At 50.7% G+C, this 24,812-nt stretch overlaps 1 protein-coding gene and 1 pseudogene across 8 annotated transcripts in view; one reads left to right on the top strand and one right to left on the bottom strand.

Moving 5' to 3' along the window:
- The window catches only part of DTX2 (deltex E3 ubiquitin ligase 2), a 51,758-nt gene extending 29,583 nt beyond the window's left edge, over positions 1–22,175 (bottom strand). For 2 of the 8 annotated variants that reach the window (XM_017533492.2, XM_037740272.1), the window contains exons 1-4: positions 21,994–22,175; positions 20,136–20,300; positions 4,942–5,298; positions 1,908–2,547 (exon numbers count right to left, since the gene is read on the bottom strand). In XM_017533492.2, coding sequence (XP_017388981.1) covers positions 1,908–2,547; positions 4,942–5,209 — 908 coding nt within the window. In that variant the 5' untranslated portion in view covers positions 5,210–5,298; positions 20,136–20,300; positions 21,994–22,175. Of the gene's footprint in view, positions 1–1,907; positions 2,548–4,941; positions 5,305–8,385; positions 8,521–20,135; positions 20,401–21,796; positions 21,867–21,993 lie in introns of those variants that run through there. The other 6 variants (XM_037740271.1, XM_037740270.1, XM_017533491.2 and 3 more) reach the window with 6 other exon arrangements.
- Positions 14,524–22,186, top strand: LOC119472017 (annotated as a pseudogene).
- The last annotated feature ends 2,626 nt before the right edge of the window (positions 22,187–24,812 follow it).

Genomic DNA, 24,812 nt, shown 5'->3' with positions numbered 1-24,812 from the left:
AAAAAAAAAAAAAAAAAAAAAAAGCCCCCATGTGCCCCACACAACCCTCTTGAGGCCTGGGCTGAATCTCAGCTCTGGTACTTGCTGGCTGTGTCGCCAACCTCGTGGGCCTTGACATGTTCCCCTGTAAGTGAAGAACACTGCTCAGCCTGAGAGCATTGTGGGATGAGTGAAGTCACTCACGCAGCCTGCTCAGGAGGGCCTGCCACATGACACGAACCAATGAGCCGGAGGCGCTGTCACTGTGTCTTACACAAGCTGGCAGGGTCCTCGGAAACCCAGTCTGAAAAAATACTAGAGGTCTGAGAAGCTGCCAAGAAGGACTCAACCACCCTGGGAAGTTTCAGCCCTCAACGTGGATGTGGTGGGCAGGGGTGGACTGGTGAGCACGGAGGCAGCAGCAGGATGCTGACCAGGGCCAGTACAGAGAAAGAAGATGCTCTCCTCCCTGGGACCAGGGCCGCCCCTCGCCCACACATTCCCTCACCACCCTAACCAGGACACGCTCAGAAAGCCCTGTCCCCGCTACCACTCTGAATTCTCAAATGTGCTCTAAGCCCAACACTCTCAATAATGAATGACAAAGCCCCAAGTCAGCCAGACAGTCAGAGGGCAAGGCCAGCCCAGAGCATTCACCTTGGCCAAAAACAGGGGGTTCCTCGTTTTATCTTTTTTTTTCTTTTTCTTTTTTTCTTTGAGATGGAGTTTCTCTCTTGTTGTCCAGGCTGGAGTGCACTGGTGAGATCTTGGCTCACTGCAACCTCCACCTCCTGGGTTCAAGTGATTCTCCTGTCTCAGTCTCCCAAGTAGCTGGGATTACAGGCGCCCGCCACAATGTCTGACTAATTTTTGTATTTTTAGTAGAGACAAGGTTTCACCATGTTGGCCAGGCTGGTCATGAACTCCTGAGCTCAGGTGATCTGCCCACCTCGGCCTCCCAAAGTGCTGGCATTGCAGGCGTGTGCCACCACGCCCGGCGTTTTTTTTCTTTTTTTTTTATGACAAGGTCTCACTCTGTCACCTAGGGGCTGGAGTGCCGTGGCACAATCACAGCTCACTGCAGCCTCAACTTCCTGGGCTCAAGCAATCCTCCGGCCTCAGCCTCCTGAGTAGCTGGGATTACAGGTATGCACCACCATGCCTGGCTAATTTTTAAACTGTTTCTTTTGTGGAGACGGGGTCTTGCTATGTTGCTCAGGCTGATCTCTGACTCTCCAGCTCAAATAATCCTCCTGCCTTGGCCTCCCAAACTGCTGGCATTACAGGTGTCAGCCCTTGTGCCTGGCCAATCTCCTCACTTTAAACGCCACCTGCCCTGGTTTGTACTGAGCCCATGGTATCATTATCGCCCTCTCAAGGAGCTCAGAGCTCTACCAGGCACTCTGGGCTGGGTCGTATCAGCATGGGGGCCAGGTCACCCGTGCCACCTGCAGCCACTGCCACATGCTCCACATTCTGCTGTCCCTCATACCGCACTGACAGCCCCCACACTAGACTGGGGCTCAGGGGTAAGGGTTGGTGCTCTGGTCTCTGCACCTTCATGGCCTGGCACGAGTCAGTGCACAGGCAGTGACCCGGTGTCCTTGGGCACAGCGCTCACCATGCAGCTGGCGAGCAGGGGCCACAGGCCTTTAGCTCTGTTCCACATGGAGGACCCTATCATCGTGAGTGAAAGGACTGCAGGTTCTAACCCACACAGCGACCGCCAGGACTCCAGTACAAGAGGTCAGGCAGGCTCCGGACGGCCGCGGCACGTAGGCACCCACATGGCACATGCGAATGAGAGGCCATGGCAGGGACGACCCAGGGGGCCGGAGCCGCACCTGCAGGAGTTGGGGTGCGTCTTCCCAGCTACGTAAGAGTGGAAACACAGGGCAGACAAGACAGGAAGCAGTTACCCACGGTACCTGACTGCACTGGAGGTGGACGATCCCGGGGGCAGGAGCTGTGGTCCAAGGTGGGAGAGGCTGGAGCGGTAGAGGGGCTGGCTCCCCAGGGAGGGAGGGGCTGCGCTCCAGGGGTTGGTGGTGTTCAGCCTGGGCGCAGACCGGGCCCCGGAGAGTGAGGGTTTGTTGTACGGCGCAAAGGCCTGGTGCGTCCCAAACACAAAAGTGGTCCGGTGCGGGGGTTGCTGGGGGACGGGGTATGCAGGGAGGTTGGTCATGGAGTGGCGGTAGCGGCCTGACACGGGGCCAGTTCCGCTGCCACTGAGGCACTGGTGGCAAGAGCAGGCAACGCCCATGTGGCCCGGCGGAGCGATGATGGTGGTCACCGGGTAGGGGGGCCCTGCTTGGCGCCGCACGCTGCGGCAGAAGCTGGAAGTCTTGTTGGTCTGCGTGTGGGTGGTGTAGTTGATGGTGTAGTTGTACCCCAGGGGGGCCAAGTCCACAAGCTGGTTGCCCCTGGCCACCTGCTGCTCCAGATAGTCACAGACGCTGGCTTCGTAGGCAGTCCAGGAGCCATCATCACTCAGCCACTCCCAGACGACACCTCGGCCAGGGGCTGAGTGCTGGGGGAAGAGGTGTCTCCGCACCGCCCGCATGGTGCCTGTTTTCAAAGGAAAATAAAAGGTTAGTCTGCTAGCACTCCCAGAACACACGGAATGGCCAAATTCTTTTTTCTTTCTCTTTTTTGAGATAGAGTTTTACTCTTTTTTTTTTTTAATTATTATTATTTTATTTTTTAAGAGATGGGGTCTCGCTATGTTGCCCAGGCTGGAGTACAGTGGCTACTCACAGGCACGATCCCACTGCTGATCAGCACGGTAGTTTTGACCTGCTCTGTTTCCAACCTGGGCCGGTTCACCCCTCCTTAGGCAACCTAGTGGTCCCCCGCTCCCGGGAGGTCACCATATTGATGCTGAATTTAGTGCGGACCCCTGATCTGCATAACGCACTACAGCCCCGAACTCCTGGACTCAGGCGATCCTCCCACCTCAGCCTCCCGAGTAGCTGGGACTACAGGCACGCGCCACCGTGCTCAGCTCCAGTTTTACTTTTGTTGCCCATGCTTGAGTGCAATGGCGCAATCCCAGCTCACTGCAACTTCTGCCTCCTGGGTTCAAGAGATTCTCATGCCTCAGCCTCCCAAGTAGCTGGGACTACAGGCATGTGCCACCAAGCCCGGCTTCAAATTCTTTTTTCAACAGCCAAAATAAGCAAATAGGAACACAGCGGGTACACAGTCATGCTGCTATTTGTTGATTTATTTACTTTTAGAGACAGGGTCCCCCTTTGTCACCCAGGCTGCAGTGCAGTGATGTGATCATAGTTCACTGCCACCCTGACCTCCTGGGCTCCAGCGATCCTCCTGCCTTAGCCTCCCAAATAGCTGGGACTATGGGCACATGCCCCTACACCCAGCTAAATTCAAATCAGCCTCTACAACACCTGCCACTTTCGTTCCCCGATTAACACTCCCTGCTTTCCACCACAATATACAATTTTCGTGTTATTATTTATCCTGTCTGCTATCTTTCTCAGTTGACTTCACACACCATGAAGGCAAGGACTTGGGATCTGACTGACAGCCAGTTTCACAGTTTTCTCTACGACACTCCTGACAAAGAGTAACACAGAGTTTCCAGGGCTGGGCATGGTGGCTTAAGCCTGTAATCCCAACACTTTCAAAGGCCAAAGCAGGAGGATCACTTGAGCTCAGGGGCTGAGGGAGACAGGGAGACCCTGTCTCTACAAAAAAACAAAACAAAACAAAAACCGTGAAAAAAAACCCATTTTTAAAAATTTTTAATTAAAATTAAAATTGAAAAAAACAACAACAAAAAAACCAGTTTCTCACGTCTAAGCACTGGTAATACTCTGGGCCAGTAATTCCTTGTTGCAGGGCCTGCTGCAGGACGGCAAGCAGCCTCCCTGGCCTCCACCCACCAGATGCCAGGAGCACCCCCACCTCCCACCCACTCAGCTGTGACAACCAACAATGTCTCCAAACATTGTCAGCAGATGGCCCTGTGGACAAATCATCCCTAGTGACAACCATCAGATTAGAGGAAGGGACAGCTCCGAGAGAAAACTGGGGCCTCAGTAATACTGATCAAAACACACTGCAGGTTCAGGTGTGGTGGCTCATGCCTGTAATCCCAGCACTTTGGGAGGCCGAGGCGAGAGGATCACTTGAGGTCAGGAGTTCGAGACCAGCATGGCCAACATGGAGAAACCCCATCTCTACTAAAAATACAAAATTAGCCGGGTGTGGTGACGCACGCTTGCAATCCCAGCTACTTGGGAGGCTGAGGCAGGAGAATTGCTTGAACCCGGGAAGCTGTAGCGAGCTGAGATTGCGCCACTGCATACCAGCCTGGCGCCTGGTGACAGAGCAAGACTCTGTCTCAAAAAAAAAAAAAAAAAATTAGCCAGGTGTAGTGGTGTGTGCCTGTAATCCCAGTTACTTGGGAGGCTGAGGCAGGAGAATCACTTGAACCTGGGAGGCAGGGGTTGCAATGCCAAGATCATGCCACTACATTCCAGCAGGGGTGAGAGCGAGAATACCTCTCAGAAAGAAAAAAAAAGATCAAAACTCATCGCAGACCAAAAAGCAGAAAGGCACACATGCAGACGGGTGCAGTGGCCTGCCCAGGGCACACAGCCATTGGGCAGTGGGGCAGGGCCCTCTGAACTCTTACAGCGCACCACCTCCATGCCAGTCTGCCTGCCAAAGAGACCCTGCAACCTCTGCAGTCAGGACAGGCATCACTGCTTTGGAAGACAAGGGGAAGGGACTCCCACAGCACCTCTCCCACCGTAAGCTGCACTCAATCTAGGTGGGAGAGGTTCCCACTCACAGCACCCACCCACTAGGTGTGCTGCAAAGATAGGGAAGAAGCTCTGTAGGTCACATCCATCACCCCAACAGCTAGCACAGAGGCTGTGGGAAAGCAGGTGCGGCGCCCAGGTATCTGCAAGAGGCAGGACAGTGTCTTACCAGTATCCTGGCGGAACTGGGTCCAGCTGGGTAGGTCGATGATGTAAGGAGCCAGCGAGGGGTCTGCCTGGCCCAAGGGGATGCTGTGGGCCAGGCTCCCAAGCCCGAAGCGCTGTCCCTTCTGCTGGACAAACTGCTGCTCGATGAAGCTGCAGACGGCGGCGCTGTAGGGGTGCCAGGTGCCCAGCCCGTCCTGCCATTCCCACACGGCCACAGCCACGGGGCCGGTGTACACCTGCACCAGGGAAGGGCTTGGGGCCATGGCCATCTTCCCAAGGAGTCCCGCTGCTTTCCCAAACGGCTTCAGACCCCTCTGGCCTGGAGTCCCGGGGTCATTGCCCAGCGCCTCCGGCGGTTCTGTGAACAGGACAGCCACGCAGTTAGCCCTGCAGCAGCCTCAGTGCAGGGGAAAACAGGCTTTTCCTGCAGCAGTGGGGCTCATGGCAGCCTCAAACCCCGGGCTCAGACAATCCTCACACCTCAGCCTCCAGAGCAGCTGAAACAATAGGCATTTGCCATCACACCCAGCTGATTTTTTTTACTTTTCGTAGAGACGATGTCTATGTTGCCCAGGCTGGTCTCAAACTCCTAGCCTCAAGGGATCTTCTCGCCTCAACCTTCTCAAGTGCTGGGATCACAGGTGTGAGCCACCCCGCCTGGTCTCATGGTTGCTTTTCCTCCCCTAACACCTTAAGGGCATCATGAATCAAGTACCTGATCCTGCCTCTTTGCTCTGGCAGCCAGGAAGAATTCAAAGTCAATTCTGCAGCCTACCTACCTCTGCACAGACGGAGCGCAATAGTGCAATCTCAGCTCATTACAACCTCCGCCTCCCGGATGGGTTCAAATGATTCTCCTGCCTCAGCCTCCCGAGTAGCTGGGACTACAGGCTCGTGCCACCACACCTGGCTAATTTTTGTATTTTTAGTAGAGACGGGATTTCACCATGTTGGCCAGGCTGGTCTCAAATTCCTGACCTCAGGTGATCCGCCCACCTCAGCCTCCCTATTAGCACCCCCTGTGCTGAAGATGAGAACCCACCATGTCTTGGAAAGACGCAGGGGTTTTGAGACACTCATGAGGCAGAGGCAGAGCTGGGACCTGCAGCACAGGTGCCAGCTCCTCATGTCTCCAGGGCGCGCTGGAAGCATCACTGACCACAAAGGAAGTCCTAGATGGACACCGAATCACCCCTCTCTGGCCTCTCGAAGGCTCTCTGCACCCATTCCCCTGTCTGGCTCCTGCTGACCAGCCGCCAGGCCCAGGAAGCTCTTCCCCACACCCTAAGCTCCCTACCTCCTGAGACCTTCTCCTCCCAGTCACTCCAGCCCACCCCCTTCCCTTGTGAACACTTCACATCCTCCAGGCCCAGCTTGAGTCACTCAGGATGAGCCATCACATGTCCTCTGCCCCCTCCACAGCACCGACCAGAACCCTAGTGACTGCGTCCACACATGGCTGTGACCACAGTCTTTCTGCCCCTCCCCAGGTGGCAGCAACCCCAAGCCTGCCTTGTTCAGAGCAACCCCAAGCCTGCCTTGTTCACAGCTGCAATGCCAGCACCCAGCAGGGGCATGCCATGTGCTGAGTGTTCTAGAATGTTCTATACACTGCTTCAGAATGACAGAGTAAATGTGGACAATGATTCCACTCAGCACCTGCAGCTATGTGACTGAGAAGAGGCCTGCAAATGCCCCACATGATGGCCACCCCCCAGGCCACCGGCTATTGGAGTGCAAGAACAGGGTCCAACATCAAATGGACTTGTCTCTTCTGAGCTGCACAGATTGACAAGGTGACACTTCTCCCACTTATGGACAGGAAACTAAGGCTGAAAGAGGTCGAGGGGACCGGGTGTGGTGGCTCACACCTATAATGCCAGTGCTTAGGGAGGCTGGGACAGGAGGGTCGCTTGAGCCCAGGAGTTTGAGGCCAGCCTGGGCAACATAGTGAGATCCCATCTCTGCAGAAAATTTAAAATTTAAAAATTAGCCAAGTACAGAGGCGCACCTAATAATCCCAGCTACTCGAGAGGCTGAGGCAGAAAGATGGTTTTAGCCCAGGAGTTGGAGGCTGCAGTAAGCCATAATCCCCAGGCGCTCCAGCCTGAGTGACAGAGGTCTTGCCTCTAAAAAAAACAAAAAAAATCTAAGATGATACAGCAAGTGTGTACACACCGATGCCAGAGCCCATGCCTACTTCTTTTCAGGGGCGGCTCCAGATCTGTCCCTCTTCCAGGGCAGGTGGTCTTACCCTCCTCATTGAAACCTTGATTGGGTAGTGCAGTCTGGGACCACAGCAGAAGCCCAGGGTTCCAGTCTTATCATGAGCCATGCGACTATGGGAACGTCACTGTAACTATCTGGGTCTCAGTCTCCTTATTGGCAAAATGCGGATAAAATATGATGTGTGTGCTTGAGGGGACAGTCATGGGAATCACCAGATTGTATCAGTGGGGGCCCTAACTGGCCAGGGTCCTGCATGGGCGTGTTTTCACAATGAGGGTGTACCGTGCTCGAGAGATGCCAGTCCTTCTCTCCTTTCCTTTCCCCCTCTTTCAGCAGGGCCAGTAAGTGAAGCCCAAGGGGAAGTTCACACTGGGCCTTCCTCACTAAGAAAATGAGCCTCAGAGCCAGATTGATGTGGGTATGTTCTCTGTGCTGCCTCCTAGTAGTGTATGTGTGACCAAGGTCACACATATACTACTTAATAAAAGGTGACCTTTATTTATTTTTTAGAGTCCAAGTCTCGCTCCGTCACCCAGGCTAGAGTGTAGTGGCATGATCACCACTCACTGCAGCCTCACAACGTCCTGGGTTAAAGCCATCCTCCTGCCTCAGCCTCCCGAGTAGCTGGGACTACAGGCATGTGCCATCACACTCAACTGATCTCTTAATTTTTTGTAGAGACGGGGTCTCACTCTGTCAGCCAGCTGAGACTACAGACACACACTGCCATGTCTGGCTATTATATCATCTTGATAGAAGTATCTAAGCTCTTCAAACTTGCTTTCTTTGGGAAAACGGAGTTAACAACATGTATCCTAAGTGTTTTTCATGGGGATAAGACAGACAGGTGTGTATAACATGCCCACACACAGCACTAGGAATACAGCAGAAAGTCAGCCCACTTTGGCCTCCCTGCCTCTCCTGGCCCCTCACCCCCAGCACCTGCCCACCCTTTCCGTCTCGGGTTGGAATGGCCGCAAGGGAGGCCCTGCGTACACAGCATGAGAACACAGATGAGTCAGGCCTGCAACAACTCCAAACACACCTGTGGGTGCCAGGCCCGCCACAGAGCTGCCAATTCCTCCAACAAAAGCCCACAACCCAACCCAAAGGATCAGACCTGGGGTGCCCTCGGGAGGGCGGGTGAGAGGGCTCAGCTCAGTGTCTTCAATTAGAAGTGTCTGTAACCACAATGAGGTACAAATCAGAGGACTACCTTCCAAGCCAATTACTCCCGGGTGTCAATCATCTCTCCGGCACCCAGGGCTGCCTCCATCATCAGCACACGGGTTATGTCCCAACATGTCCTCACCGCCAGGATGAACTAACTCTCCCAACTCTGCAGAACAGCCTGGGAAATACAGGTGAGAACTTCAGCTAAAACCTTCCATGAAGGCATGCAGCCTCCCCAGTGGAGGGGGTGCCACGGCCCAGGCCCTAGAAGGGTACTGGAGACTCCAGAAGAGGAAGACCAGGCACACAAGCCCCTCCATGACCAGCCACTGTTCCTACTCACAGCAAGCCCTCCACCTTTGATACCTTATATCCAGTCACATCTAATTCTAGAAAGTTCCAGAACATTCCAAGAGACTTACCACCTCCTAGCAATTTGATCCTCCCTCTATACCAGCCCCCAAGCAAACACACCCATCCTTCCAGACCCAGCACAGTGTCCCCTCTCCTGGGCCCTCTGACCCACACCCTTGCCAGAGTGGGCTGGCTCCACCCGTCCTTGTGTGCACCCTCTCCGCACAGGCCACTTACGCAAGCACAGCTGCACTCCCTGGTTTCAGTGGCCTTCTCCCCAGCAAAACAGAAACTCCCTGAGGGCAGAGCTGGGGCTGCAGCTCTTCAGGTGCCCAATATCCCAGAGGCTCAGAAACACTAAAGGAGAGGTGAGCCTTCTGCTCTGGGGCTACAGGCGCCTTTGAGTCACTGCCCAGAAACACCCACTGCGTTCCCCTTGAACCCAGCAATTACGCACAACACAGTGGCATGCCGGTGCAGCAGGCTCTGCAGCAGCCTCAGCTCAGCCATCACTTAGCTGAAGTTCGAAAACCTAATTTGCTTCAGCTCCTAATGATGTGGGTGATTTAGGGTGTTCTTCATTATGAAAATTATTAGTATTATAATTGGCCATGGGAAAAAGCCTCAATTTGGAGGCAGCCTAAACACTTTACAATAAGGGAATTCTTACACCAATTATGGAACATTCTAATGATGGAATACAAATCAGTCTTAAAAAATCAAAGAAAGGGCTGGGTGCAGTGGCTCATGCTTGTAATCCCAGCACTTTGGGAGGCCAAGGCGGGCGGATCGCTTGAGCCCAGGAAGACCAGCCTGGCCAATACGACAAAACCTGATCTTTACAAAAAAAACCACAAAAATTAGCCATGTGTGGTGGTGCGTGCCTGTAGTATCAGCTACTCAGGAGGCTGAGGTGGGAGGGTTGCTTGAACCCTGGAGGTTGAGGCTGCAGTGAGCTGTGACTACACCACTGCATTCCAGCATGGGTAACAGAAAGAGACCAGTCTCATAAAAATAAATAATTAAAAATTAACAGTCTAGAAAGAACAACACTAAAACGTCACTAGAATTAAAGAATTATGGGGTATTTTTTCTTTTTTTTTTATTTTTGAGATGGAGTCTTGCTCTGTTGCCCAGGCAGGAGAACAGCGGCACAACTTCAGCTCACTGCAACCTCTGCCACCCAGGTTCAAGCAATTATCCCACCTCAGCCTCCCAAGTAGCTGGGACTATAGGCACGCACCACCACACACGGCTAATTTTTGTATTTTTAGTAGAGACAGGGTATCACCACATTGGCCAGGCTGGTCTCAAACTCCTGACCTCAAGTGATCCGCCCACCTTGGCCTCTCAAAGTGCTGGGATTACAGGCGTGAGCCACTGTGCCCGACCTATTTTTTCTTTACCTGTTTCTATACTTGCAAATGTTCTATAATACTCACATCACTTTTTAATGATCAAATTTTTTTTTTTTTAATTATCAACAACTTAGACCAGGAAAACCCAATCTTGCTTTTTCCCTTGCAATCTCTCGTCAGATTTTGTTGCAAATTCCCGTCCACAGGACAGTGGCTGAGGCACCACGGAATGCTGCTGTTCTACAGGAGACGTGTTTTCATCCAAAAGACAAAGGGAAAATTATCCAAAAGCCTTTCTAGTCTCAAGGGATTTAGAAAAGCTTTAGAACAAGATCTGTGCTGCTGGCACAAGAATCTGAGTAGAAATCATCCTGCCCAACTGTGAGCCCCGGGGCAGGTGAGCCACACACTCGGATTTGCTGCGTTTTGTGGCCTCTGGGAAGATGGTCTTAACTGCAGATTTTAAACAGGTATTCTGGCTGGGCATGATGGCTCATGCCTGTCATCCCAGCACTTTGGGAGGCCAAGGCGGGTGGATCACGAGGTCAGGAGATTGAGGCCATCCTGGCCAATATGGTGAAACCCCATCTCTACTAAAAATACAAAACTCAGCAGGGCGTGGTGGTGCATGCCTGTAATCCCAGCTACTTGGGAGGCCAAGGCAGGAGACTCGCTTAAACCCAGGAGGCAGAGGTTTCGGTGAGCCGAGATGACACCACTGCACTCCAGCCTGAGCGACAAGAGCAAAACTCTGTCTCAAAAAAAATTAAAAAAAGAAAGAAAGAAAAGAAAGCCACAGGGCAGTTACGTCTCCCTCTCTAGGCCCTATGATTCAGGCAGTGAGAATAAGTTTCCACCCTTTTACAAGTAGAAACCCTCATACATGTGATCATATGCTGTCCATCAACATGTAAAATAGGCTGAGAGTAGTGGCTCACACCTGTAATCTCAGCACTTTGGGAGGCCAAGGGTGGGAGGATCACTTGAGGCCAGGAGTTTGAGACCAGCCTGGGCAACATAGCAAGACCCCATCTCTTTAAAAAAAANAAAAAAAAAAAAAAAAAAAAAAAAAACTAATCTAAAACTGAAACATAGAAATGTGGGATGTGGCCGGGCACAGTGGCTCACACCTATAATCCCAGCACTTTGGGAGGCCAAAGTGGGAGGATCACCTGAGATCAGGAGTTTGAGACCAGCCTGGCCAACATGGCAAAACCCCATCTCTACTAAAAAAATACAAAAATTAGCCAGGCATGATGGCGGGTGCCTATTATTTCAGCTACTTGGGAGGCTGAGGAAGGAGAATCACTTGAACCTGGGAGGTGGAGGTTGCAGTGAGCCAAGATTATGCCACTGCACTCCAACCTGGGCGACAGAGTGAGACTGTCTCAAAAAAAAAAAGAGAGAGAGAAATGTGGGATGCTGTTTTTGACACAGAGGTGGCCCCATTCCTATTTTTCTTCAAAAGGATCATGAAGCTCCTTTGTAAAATAGAAGAGTTCTTTTCTTTGAGACAGAGTCTTGCTCTGTCACCAGGCTGGGGTGCAGTGGCACAATCTTGGCTCACTGCAACCTCCGCCTCCCAGGCTCAAGTGATTCTCATGCCTCAGCCTCCCAAGTAGCTGGAACTACAAGTGCGCACCACAGCATAGCTGACTAATTTTTTTAATTTTTAGTAGAGACGAGGTTTTGCTATGTTGGCCACGCTGATCTTGAACTCCTGGCCTCAAGTGATCCGCCCATCTTGGCCTCCCAAAGTGCTGGGATTACAGATGTGAGCCACAGAGCCCGTCTGCATAATGGGAGAGTTCTGAGAAGCATGGACTGGAAACCAGTGAGAGGAGATAACTTTTACAACCTCTTCCCAGCTCTGATTCCACCAACATGGTCTAAATTTTCCAGACTCAACCCACACCGCTGTTCAAGTCCTATTTTCTAAGCTGTTTCTCTTTCGGGCACTTTCCAAGTGGCCTGGGTCTGAAACTCTACACCCCAGCAGCTGACACAGTGGGCATGACCTGGAACTAGAAATGACCTTTTCATAGTGCAGACGGCCACCTATGGGAGACGCTTTGTTAGAAAGCCTCTCCAAAGACATGAGAGAGTCAAATCCTGACACAAACATATTAAGGAAATGTTCTACGAGAAATTTTGTTTAAAACATGCAAGTTAAAATCAGTGGCTGAGCATGGTGGCTCACACTTGTAATCTTAACTACTCAGGAGGTTGAGGCAAGAGGATCGCTTGAGACCAGGAGGTCAAGACCGGCCTGGGCAACACAGAGAAAACCCCAATCTCTGTTTATTAAAAAAAGGGGAAAAAAACCAATTTGGTAATATATATATCAAGAGGTTTAAAAATGTCCACTTCCTTTGATCCAATAATTGAGACTCTAACTTAAGAAGATTACAGAAGAATTCTGATGTGAAGATATTCACTACAGCACTGTTTCTATTATGTAAAACAGGGCAACGCCATAGAAATCAATAAAATATTAACAGCTGTCTTTGAGTAGGGAAACAAAAGGAGACTTTACTTGCTTCTTTTTTTCTTCATATATAGGAGACCTTTTGTTTGACTTCCTTATGTAGCTGAACTTTTCACATTTTCTAAAGTGAGAAAGTATCACTTCTGTTATCAGGAAAAAAAAACTGTCCTGGCCAGGTGTGGTCACTCATGCCTGTAATCCAGCACTTTGGGAGGCTGAGGTGGGCAGATCACCTGAGGTCAGGAGTTTGAGACCAGCTTGGCCAACAACATGGTGAAATACCAACTCTACTAAAAATATAAAAATTAGCTGGGCATGGTGGCATGTGCCTGTAATCCCAGCTACTTGGAAGGCTGAGACAGGAGAATCCCTTGAACCCAGAAGACGGAGACTGCAGTGAGCTGAGAACCACGCCATTGCACACCAGTCTACGCAACATGAGCCTCAAGAAGAAAAACAACAAAAACCAAAAAAAATCCTCTCCTTAAAATGCCAAACATTTTTAAAAGGTCATAAATATAAACCAAACCACTATCACCCCTGTGTCTTACCATCATTACTTTAAATGGCTGCTGCTATCCCAGTTCGCTTTCACTAATATCAGGCCCTGTCAACTTAAAATGGCACCTCCCTGACAACAGACACATCCCCCCATCCCCGAGTTCCAAAAAATGGAGGAACAAACCATCCACGTTCCTATTACAGTGGTCCTGTGAGCACTGCGAGATGGGGCTTTGCTTGTAAAGAGATTACTCAAGCCAGTGCCTCCCACATCTTACTGAGATATGACACAAAACTAGCATGTGATTTGTCCCTCACACAGTGGGTGGCTGGAAGGGAAGTGACAACTCTTCTGGCTGGGGCCTGATGAGTCCTCCAGGGACAGGTCAGGGAAAAACCTTCCAAAGGGCACCCATGGTGCAGGCTCCAGTAACCTACAATTCCCTTGTGGTCAACCAGCTTCTCCAGAACCAAAAACCCACTGGCTCCTGGGTGGCCAAGGGTAATCTAACCACCTATAACCAGTCAGAGGGTGGAGCCCTGGTTTACAGGCCTACCCACAGGCCAAAGTGGAGAAGTAATGGGGACAGCAGTGGATGTGTAATAGTAAAAGCAGGCCTGGTGCAGCGGCTCACACCTTGTAATCCCCGCACTTTGGCTGAGGGAGGAGGACTGCTCTGAGCCCAGGATTCAAGGTTGCAGTGAGCTATGATCGTGCCACTACATTCCAACTTGGGCAGCAGAGCAAGACTTGGTCTCTTTAAAAAAAAATAAATAACAGGCCAGGTGCAGTGGCTTACGCCTATAATCCCAGCACTTTGGGAGGCTGAGGCGGGCAGATCACCTGAGGTTGAGAGTTCAAGACCAACCACCTGACCAACATGCAGAAACCCGTCTTTACTAAAAAGATGAAATTAGCTAGGCATGGTGGCGGGCACCTGTAATACCAGCTACCCAGGAGGCTGAGGCAGAAGAATTGCCTGAACCTGGGAGGCGGAGGTTGTGGTGAGCCAAGATTGTGCCATTGCACTCTAGCCTGGGCAACAAGAGCACAACTGTCTCTAAATAAATGAATGAATGAATAAATAAATAAATAAATAACAGCCAGCCCAGCTGGGCACAGTGGCTCATGTCTGTAATCTCAGCACTTTGGGAGGCTGAGGCAGGCAGATCACAAGCTCAGGAGCTCGAGAACAGCCTGGCCAATATAGTGAAATGCTATCTCTACTAAAAATACAAAAATTAGCTGGTGTAGTGGCATGCGCCTGTAGTCCCTGCTACTCAGGAGGCTGAGGCAGGAGAATCACTTTAGCCCGGGAGGCAGAGGTTGCAGTGAGCCGAGATTTTGCCACTGCATTCTAGCCTGCCAGCTTGGGTGACAGAGTGAGACTCCAGTGAGCGAGCCATTGAACTGGATGCATAGAAACAAGATGAAAAAGTGAGAACCAAAAAAAAAAAAAAAAAAAAAAAAAAGCCAGTGGAGCAGGAACCCAAATCCAGAAACAGAGCCCTTTGCTCCTCCCTCAGAATGAATGGAGACCAGAAATCAGATGTTTATGCCCAAGAAAAGCAGGATTTTGTTCAGCACTTCTTGCAGATCGTTAGGGCGCTGACCAAGGATGAGGTGGGCACCCAAAGACAGGAGATGCTATCGTCCAGCTCCAGGAGGACCTGGAGTGCAATGCCACTGGAGGCAGGTATCACTGGGCTTTGACGGTGCTAGTAACGTCCCAGGAGCTGGTGGAGCCAAGGAAACAGGATGCTGATAGTCTCCAGCAGGCCCTGACTGTGGCTGGTGTCTAGAACTGCTGCAAGCTTTCTTCCTGGTGGCAGGTGACATCATGGATTCACCCCCACCCGCTGGGGGCAGATCTGCTGGTATCAGAAACCAGGTATGGGTTTGGATGCCATCAATGATGCTATCCGTTCTGGAAGCTGGTATCTACCGCCTGCTGAAGCTCTATTGCCGGGAGCAGTCCTATTACCTGAACCTGATCGAGCTCTTCCTGCAGAGTTCCTATCAGACTGACATTTGGCAGACCCTGGCCGTCATCACAGCCCCCCAGGGCAATATGGATCTTGGCAGAACACCGAAAAGAGGTACAAATATGGTCCAGATGTGGTGGTTCACACCTGTAATCCCAGCATTTTGGGAGGTTGAGGTGGACAGATCACCTGTGGTCAGGAGTTGGAGACCAGCCTGGCCAACGTGGTGAAACCACATCTCTACTAAAAACACAAAAATCAGCCAGGTCTGGTGGCAGGTGCCTGTAATCCCAGCTATTTGGGAGGCTGAGGCAAAAGAATCGCTTGAATCTGGGAGGCGGAGGTTGCAGTGAGCCGAGATTGCACCATTGCACTCCAGCCTGGGCAACAAGAGTGAAACTCCATCTCCAAATAAATAAATAAATAAATAGATTAAATAAAATAAATTTTAAAAATAACACCAGTGGCTACCAAGCAAAGGTTTCACATGCACCAGGCACTGTGCTTAGTCCGTCCACCTTACTAGTAATTCTCGTTGGTCCTCACAACCGGGGAAGCAGGTGACTGCAGTTATTTCCACCCCACAGCTGAGAAAAGTGAGTCGCAAGGAGACATGCGGCTAGCAGAAGGATATCCAGGGACTGAGAAAACCCAAATCTGCTTTCAGGGTTCCTGTCCTTCCCCACCAAGACAGACGGACGCCAGACAAACCGGCCTATAGATGTGTTTTGCTTGGGCTACTAAGGTTTGGCTTTTAAAATTTGAGCTGATATTTAAAATTTGGAATATTCACCATAAAAAAAAAAATCCAGATTTCCAGCTTCTCTTGAAAATCAGAAAAGATGGTAACATTCGCAGGCGGGACCTAGATCCCGCTAAGCTAAGCTGCGATGGCAGCAGGGACATCCTCTCTAGGTGACCACAGCTACCACAACTCCCTATGGCTGGGACCAGCATGCATTTCCTGTAAAGGACAGAACAAGTCTTTGCAACAACTCTGCCACTAGACTACAAGAACAACCATAAACAATGTGTGAACAGGAGGGGCTGCATACCAATAAAACTTTATTAACAAAATCAGGCAGTGGGGCTGAACACAGTGGCTTATGCCTATAATCCCAGCACTTCAGGAGGCTGAGGCAGGCAGATCATTTGAGGCCAGGAGTTTGAGACTAACCTGGCCAACACAGTGAAACTCTGTCTCTACCAAAAAAATACAAAGATTAGCCAGGAATAGTGGCATGTGCCTGTAATCCCAGCTACTTGGGAGGCTAAGGCAGGAGAATCACTTGAATCCAGGAGACTGAGGTTGCAGTGGGCCAAGATTGCACCACTGCATTACAGCCTGGGTGACAGAGTGAGACCCTGTCTCAAAAAAAAGGCAGAGGGCCTGATTTGGCTGATGGACCATCGTTTGCAGACCCCCGCCCTGTGGCCTTCCCAACATCTATTACTGTGTTTTCACACTCCTACAGTTGAGAAATATTTCTCTGAACTCATGTCTCTATCAAAAAGCGAGAGTGCTTTGCCTCTGGCTAGCTTTGCCAATAACACGCCCTGCCCTCTGCAGACATGTCAGCCTTTACCCAACACCTAAGGGTGAAATACAGCATCCAACAGCACAGCAGGCAGCATGCCAGCAGGACCCACCTCTGGGAAGCCCCAGGCACTCCCAGAGCCACACCGGTCGTTGATAACATCCTCTGTAGCTGGGAATCGGGCCCTGGCCTCCCTCTCCCCTCCTCTCTCCATTTCTCCTGGACCCTTGGGATCTGTTCCCATGGCTTCAATATTCCCCTACACACAGATCACCCAAAGCTGTCTTCCTGATGCCCTGCCTGACCCCTCAAACCCTCAGCTCCTGCCATCTGGACCTCCTGGCTGTGCCCAGGGTGGGTCAGGCTGTTTCATGCCCTTCACCCTGCACTGAGAATGCCCATCCCACTTGTCCATTTACTCATCTCGGAGTTCCTAGCTCAAGACTCTGCCCTGTGAGATCTTTCCTAAGTTCACTCCTGCTCTGCAGGCAGAAGTGGCCACTTCTAACAATCAATGCCCACATGATGTCTGAGTGCCATTATCTGTCTCCTCCACCGGAGAATGCATAAGCTTCTTAAAGGCAAGGATTATGTTCAGGAAAAAATTTTTCCAACCAGACCCAGAAAACTGAGTATTAATAAAAAAATACATTTCACTATGTTAAAATAAAGAATGGCTGATCAACAGAAAACACCTTAAAGAAAGCGGAAAAATAGGTTAAAAGCAGGGAGACCTGGGCGAGGTGGCTCATGCTTGTCATCCCAGCACTTTGGGAGGCCAAGGCAGGCAGATCACGAGGTCAGGAGACTAAGATCATCCTAACACGGTGAAACCCTGTCTCTACTAAAAATACAAAAAATTAGCCAGGCATGATGGTACGTGCCTGTAGTCCCAGCTACTCAGGAGGCTCAGGCAAGAGAATCGCATGAACCCGGGAAGTGGAGGTTGCAGTGAGCCAAGATTGAGCCACTACACTCCAGCCTGGGCGACAGAATGAAACTCTGTCTCAAAAAAAAAAAAAAAAACCTAAGGAAAAAAACAAAAGAAAGGGTTACCTCAGGATAAGGACAGAAAAAAAGTTCAAATGAAATGATTAGATGTTCTAAGGGGACCTGATAAAATAGAAAAAAAATTTTTTTAATTAAAAAAAAAAGATTAGATGTATACTTTTGTTTCATGATCTCAGCTTTTGTTTTGCGGGCCTAGGTTGCCAGAGCTTACTACATTTATTTAAAAAAAACTTACTAAATAAGGAAAAGTAGGTCAGGCATGAACGCTGATGAGTATGTACTAATCAATCTTGTTCTCAGCTTAGCTGATAAGACAACCTTACCAAAGGGACTGCTGAATTCATCTTTGTACTCCAAGTGCCAAGAGCCCCGGCGCACAGAATTTCGGGAGGCATTTGGGGGATGAATCAGTGCTCTTCTCTTGAGCCCATGGCCTCATTTCCTGTTGGCCTCTTAATACCTTCAACACGTCTGAAGCCAAATGCATCTTCCTTCCTCATTCTCCTTTTCCCCCTGGATTTCCCCCAAGCGACCAAGAGAAAAACCTCAGACACTCAGTCCTCCTCAACCTGCTCCCCCGGGCCTGGCAGCTGCCTGGCCTGCTCCCTCCTCACCTCTGCAGCCCCCTGCTAACACCTGGCAGGGACCCTCAGGCCTCTCACTTTAATCAGTACTCCCTCCCAAATGGCTTCTCCAACTCTGCTTTCTCTCTCTGGTACATCTCAGACGGGGGACAAGAAGAAGCTTCCTGAACTACTGTTCTGATGCTGTCTTTTACACACCTCCCCTGGATCTCTAGAATGAAGCTCAAATTATTCAGGCTGACAGTCAAAGCCCATCATAGTTTGGCCCCTCCCTCGCTATCAACAATATTTGCTTGTGCCCTTCCCTTCCATCCCGTCTCGTCTATCCCTCCCCCTCCCCCTACAGAGTGTCTATGTCTATCCCTCCCCCTCCAAGATCACCCTGTAGAGTGTAAGTGATGCTCTGCTACTCCCATCTGCATCAGCGTGTCCCTACCCCCAAGTCTCAGCTCCACCCCAATCCCACCCACTTGGTCCCCTGTCCTCACCTTACCCACCCTTTTATGGCCCAATTTAAACAGCACTTCCCACGATGCCTGGATGCGCCCAGCAGAAAGCAAACACCCTCTAAATTAGCCAGGCGTGATGGTGTGCACCTGTAATCCCAGCTACTTGGGGAGCTGAGGCACGAGACTCTCAAGCCTGGGAAGCGAAGCTGCAGTGAGCTGAGATTGCGCCACTGCACTCCAGCCTGGGTGACCGAGAGAGACCCTGCCTCAAAAAACAAACAAACAACAAAAAAAAAAGAATGAAAGGAAACACCCTCTGATCAACCTCCTTTTTAGTCCTTTTCAGTTCTCTGTTCATTTTCTCTCTTCCATTAGACTATGAGCAACTGAGAGCGAAACCACTCATCTGCCTCTCCCCCTCCCCGCTTCTGGCACCGTCTCCCTCAACCCCCAAGAAGCTGGCATGGTGTAAAGAGACTCACAAAGAGAATAATCCAGTCTAACTCATTCTACACGTTCCAGTGTGCTCCTTTAAAATGTCCCTCAGGAGGCCAGGCACGGTGGCTCAAGCCTGTAATCCCAGCACTCCAGGAAGCTGAGATGGGAGGATCACTCGAGGCCAGCCTGGACAACATAGAGAGACACTGCCTCTAGAAAAAGTTAAAATATTAGTTGGGTATGGTGATAGGCAACTCAGCTACTCCCGAGCCAGGAATTTGAGGCTGTGGTGAACTATGATCACTCCACTGCACTCCAGCCTGGGCAGCAGAAGTAGACCCCAACTCAAACAAATAATAAATAAAATGCCCCTCATGGAATTCTGCTAAAATCCTTCTGCTCCCGAGTCTTGGCATGGCCCACATAACCCTCCCCCTTCAGCCCTCTGCCTGCTTTTCCAGCCTCCTCTACCACATACTAAGCTACTTACAGTAGCCCAGCTGTGTCCCGGTAGCTTCATGGCCTTGCAAACGCTTACTCCTCTCCCAGGCGACTGTGCCCCACTTTCTAAGTCCTACTCCTCCTTCATAACGTTACCCCCTCAGCTACCACCTTCCAGAAGCCTTCCTGACCCTCCCCCCTCCCTTCCCTTCCTGGATGTGGGCAGGAGGGCCTTATGATTTTCCCCATCTCAGTATCCGTCACGCTGACAATATCTTATCACTGACTGTGATTTATCTTTTCCACCAAACAATGAGCTCCCAAAAGACAGAGATCTTGTCTGGCACCCAGTAAAGGTTTATGCAACAAAAGAAATGAAAACTGCCAGTTCAAATGCAGAAATCGTGACTTGTGTCTTCCATCCCATAAAGCACGTCTTAAAGTGGAAAGCATCTTCTAAGACTAGTTAAACAGGAGAAGCAGCTGGCAAGACGCTACTGAAATTTATTTGAGACAGGTGGCAATCAACAATCAACTCCCAGAGTGACCGTTTATCCTGTAGACCTCAAATTCCACCCTCCCCAATCCCCACCTTCTCTGCACCAGATAGAGAAGGCAGCAAGGTCAAGTCCCCATGGCTCTCACCTTTTCTCTCCTGAGAGCTGGCACAAACCGTCCCTTCTGGATGAAGACACCAGCTCCTTAGGAGGAATGACTTGTTTGAGTTCCCATCTTGATACAAACCACAAACAACAAAAACCGGGCAAATCTGAAAGGCTTGCTGACTCAGCAACACAATTTCCAAGGCACCTTTGCCAACAAGGAAGAAGATGATCAGGTTTTAAATTGAGAAACAGCAGTTAGTAAAAACGAAGGTGCAGATGTTGGATCCGTGTGCTGTGCCTGGGGACTGAAAATCACCAGATTTATTTTCCAATAGCCTGGGTGGAGCAGAAGGTACAATAGTCCTCCTCCACCCACTTATCAAGGAGATGGTTGAAAAACAACAAAAAGCAAACAACAACAAAAAAAACCCTGAGCCCTTTTATTTTTTATTATATATATAAATATATATATTTATTATATATATATTTTGACAGTCTTGCTCTGTCACCCAGGCTGGAGTGTAGTGGGGCGATCTCAGGTCACTGCAGCCTCCACCTCCCAGGTTCAGGCAACTCTCCTGCCTCAGCCTCCCGAATAGCTGGGATTATAGGCACAAGTCACCACACCCGGCTCTGAGCCCTTCTTTTTAAAAAAAAAAAAAAAAAAAAAAAAAGTTATCTCTCTGTCACCCATGCTGGAGTGCACTGGCATGATCATAGCTCACTGCAGCCTCCAACTCCTGGGACCAAGCAATCCTCCTGCCGCAGCCTCCCAAACAGCTGGACTACAGGCGCCAACAGGCCCATCCATACTGAGACAGTATCTCAGGAATCTTCTTCTCAGGCTTGTCTCAACCTCCTGGGCTCAAGTGATCCTTCCACCTCAGCCTCCCAAAGTGCTGGGATTACAGGCGTGAGCCACCATGCCTGGCCTGAGGCCTTTCACAGAAAACCCTAAAAGAACTTCATAAGCCAGTCTGGCAGCTAAGCATCCAGGAAATCAACATACCAGAGACAGTAAATATTTGTCCAAGATCACAGAGCAACCGAACCAGACGGCTTGCTATCAGGATGGCTTAGGTAAGCCCGGATGGTGGCTACCAGAAAGTCTACCTTCTCTAACGCTAGAGGAGCTAGGAGGGCATGCAGAAATATTCTGAGTTTCTCAAGGGTCCAGGCCTCTGTACACATGCTATTTATGTCCATCCCTGTTGGCGCTTAGAGAAGCGAAGCCAGCTTGGAGGAGGAGGGCGGCTAGCTGAGAGAGTCGCGATGAAAGCGCAACTCCAGAAAAGGGAACCGAGTTCTAAGTCTTCATCGGCACCCCTTACGCACCCGCAAAAGTGACCCAGGAGGTCCTGGGAAAGCAGAAGGCAGGCCCCAACCGGAGAGCAGAGAAGCACAGTTAGAAGGCAATCTCCCCCAAAGTACAATCCCCAGACCATGAGTCCCTTCACCTGGAGGTAGACCCCAGTAGGACCCACCCCTCGCCAGACAGCCGGTGGCAATCTCGTCACCGCCTCCTCCGGGTCCTGTGGGAAGAGGTGCGCTCCTCCCGAGCGACCCGAACTCCCGGGGGCCGCGCCCCTCCGCCTGGGAGCCCCTCAACCTCCACCCGGACGTCCCCTCTCGCACCCGGCACCCTGTCCCGTCCAAGGCTCCCGGAGCCTCCCAAGTCCCCCCAACTCCCGCCACCAGGACCTTGAGACAGGAGACCGATGCCCCGACATCCCTGATCTCCCGGGACCCCCGGGTGTCCCCGCCGCCCAGGCCGTCGACTCCCCTCACACCCACGCCCGCCCCCTTCCGGTCCCGGCTCTGCTCCGGCTCCCCGCGCCAACCCGCGCCCTCGGGACCCCAGCCCCAGCGACGCTCAGGTAGCCTGCCCGCCCTCTCACCGAGGCTGAGGAGGACAAGGGGACGGGGCTGACGGCACTACAGCGCTTGGGCTGCAGCTTCGGCTCGGCCTCGGCAGGTCTCCGGCTGCGGTTCCGACTCTCAGGAGAAGGCAGCCAGAGTGAAACTCAGCGTCGCAGCTTCCGAGCGCACCGCTGCGCATGCCCGGGGCGCGCGGCCTTCTGGGAAATGTAGTCCCGGAGGGGCCCGGGGGCGGGCAGGGGGCCGGGCTCAAGGGGAGGGGCCAACCCAAGGCGCACCTGCTCTGGTCTATGTTTACTTCCTTCGCCTGTTCACTCATTCACTTATTATTTAGTTACTGACTTCATTTTAACCAGTTTTTACTAGTACATACATGGTGCCAATTCAGATGCTACTGTTTCTCTCTTTTGTTTTTCAAATTAACTTTAATTTTATTTTTATTTGTTGTGCAGATGGGGGTCCTGCAATGTAGCTCAGGCTGATCTCAAATTCCTGGCCTCAAGTGATCCCCTTGCTTCAGCCTCCCAAAGCACTGGGGTTGCAAGTGTGAACCATCGAGGCCAGTCTTTTTCATTTTTTTTTCTTTTTTTTTTTTAGAGTCGCGGTTTGACCATGTTGGCCAGGTTGGTCTCAAACGCCTGACCTCAGGTGATTCGCACACGATGGCCTCCCAAAGTGATGCGATTACAGGCGCGAGCCACCACACCCAGCCAAACCTTTTTGGATTTAAATTTTTGCAGGGCACGGTGGCTCATGCCTGTAATCCCAGCATTTTGGGAGGCTGAGGCGGGCAGATCACCTGAGGTCGGAAGTTCAAGACCAGCCTGACCAACATGGAGAAACCCCGTCTCTACTAAAAATACAAAAAATTAGCCGGCGTGGTGGCATATGCCTGTAATTCCAGCTACTCGGGAGGCTGAGGCAGGAGAATCGCTTGAACCTGGGAGGCAGAGGTTGTGGTGAGCCAAGATCTCGCCATTGCACTCCTGCCCAGGCAACAAAAGCAAAATGCATCTTAAAAAAGTAATAATAATAACATTTTGTCTTTTTCTTTTCTTTTTCTTTTTTTTTTTTAATTTTTGCTACTGTATAGTGGGAGTGTGGGATTGAATAGGTGAATCAAAAATGGTTTCTCTGCTGGGCACAGTGGCTCACGTCTGTAATTCCAACACTTTGGGAGGCCAAAGCAGGCAGATAACCTGAGGTCAGGAGTTCCAGACCAGCCTGGCCAACACGGTGAAACCTCATCTCTCTCTCTCTCTGTTTTTTCCCCCAGCCCCTCAAAACCTCGTCTCTATTAGAAATACTGAAAAAAAAATTAGCCAGGTGTGGTGGCTCGTGCCTGTAATCCCAACTACTCCGGAAGCTGAGGCAAGAGAATCCCTTGAACTCTGGAGGCTGAATTGCAGTGAACCAAGAAGCACCATTGCACTCCAGCCTGGGCAACAGAACAGAGTGGGAATCCATCTCACAAAAAGAAAAAAAAAGAAGAAGAAAGAGAAAGGAGAGAAGGAAGGAAGGAGGGAAGAAAGGAAGGTAGGATGGCAGGAAGGAAGGAAGGAAGGAAGGAGGGAGGGAAGCAAAGAGGGAAGGAAGGAAGGAAAAGCTTTCTCTCTCTTGGGAAAGCTCCATGTCTAGTTGAAAAGTCAGGCACTTAAACACAGAATTACAATATCATGGGGAAAATGTTTGGCTAAAGGAGAGCACAGAAGGGTATACCTAACTTGGGGATGGGCAGAAGACATTACAAGAGAGATGAAGACTGTGTGGGTTTTGCAGTCCGTAGAGAAGTTTGCCAGTTGGAACACAGGGAAGCTCTTGTAAAGCAAGAGAGATGTGAAAATGCCTCATGCACTCCTGAGGCAGAGCAAAGTTCCTGGTGGCCAGGACAGAGGGCACACAGAGGGAAGTGAGTGAGGAAAGAGAAAATGCACTAGGCTAGGGCAGGACACGAGGAGTATGGGGAGACACCGGGGTAAGATTACGATGAACTTGGCCGTGTGTAGTGGCTTACAAGGTGGCTCACCGTCAAGCACTTTGGGAGGCAGAGGCAGGTGGATCCCAAGGTCAGGACTTCAAGACCAGCCTGGCCAAGATGGTGAAACTCTGTCCCTACTAAAAATACAAAAATTAGTTGGGTGTGGTGGTGGCCGCCTGTAATCCCAGCTACTCAGGAGGTTGAGGCAAAAGAATTGCTTGAATCTGGGAGGTGGAGGTTGCAGTAGCTGAGATCACGCCACTGCACTCTATCCTGGGCAAGACTCTGTCTTAAAAAAACAGAAAATTATGATGAACTTTAGATGACGTGATGATGTGAGTGTTCACATATGTGTACACACACTACATACACTGAATATTATATATACAGTTTCAGAAAGATCAAAATCCTCTAAATCTTGGAGGGCCAAGTAGTATCCAGTTAAAGATACTTACCTCGAAGGCCGGGCGCGATGGCTCACGCCTATAATCCCAGCACTTTGGGAGGCCGAGGCGGGTGGATCACGAGGTCAAGAGATCAAGACCATCCTGGTCAACATGGTGAAACCCCGTCTCTACTAAAAATACAAAACATTAGCTGGGCATGGTGGTGCGTGCCTGTAATCCCAGCTACTCAGGAGGCTGAGGCAGGAGAATTGCCTGAACCCAGGAGGCGGAGGTTGCGGTGAGCCGAGATCGCGCCATTGCACTCCAGCCTGGGTAACAAGAGCGAAACTCTGTCTCAAAAAAAAAATAAAAATAAAAAAATAAAGATACTTACCTCGAATAACATGATCCTAAGGTCATTGATCCCTTATCAGGGATTTTTTTTTTTTTTTTTTTTTCTGAGATAGAGTTTTGC

The sequence above is a fragment of the Cebus imitator genome, unplaced genomic scaffold, assembly GCF_001604975.1.
Source record: "Cebus imitator isolate Cc_AM_T3 unplaced genomic scaffold, Cebus_imitator-1.0 Scaffold82, whole genome shotgun sequence".
Classification (NCBI taxonomy): domain Eukaryota; kingdom Metazoa; phylum Chordata; class Mammalia; order Primates; family Cebidae; genus Cebus; species Cebus imitator.
This window is presented reverse-complemented; position numbering and strand designations above follow the sequence as displayed.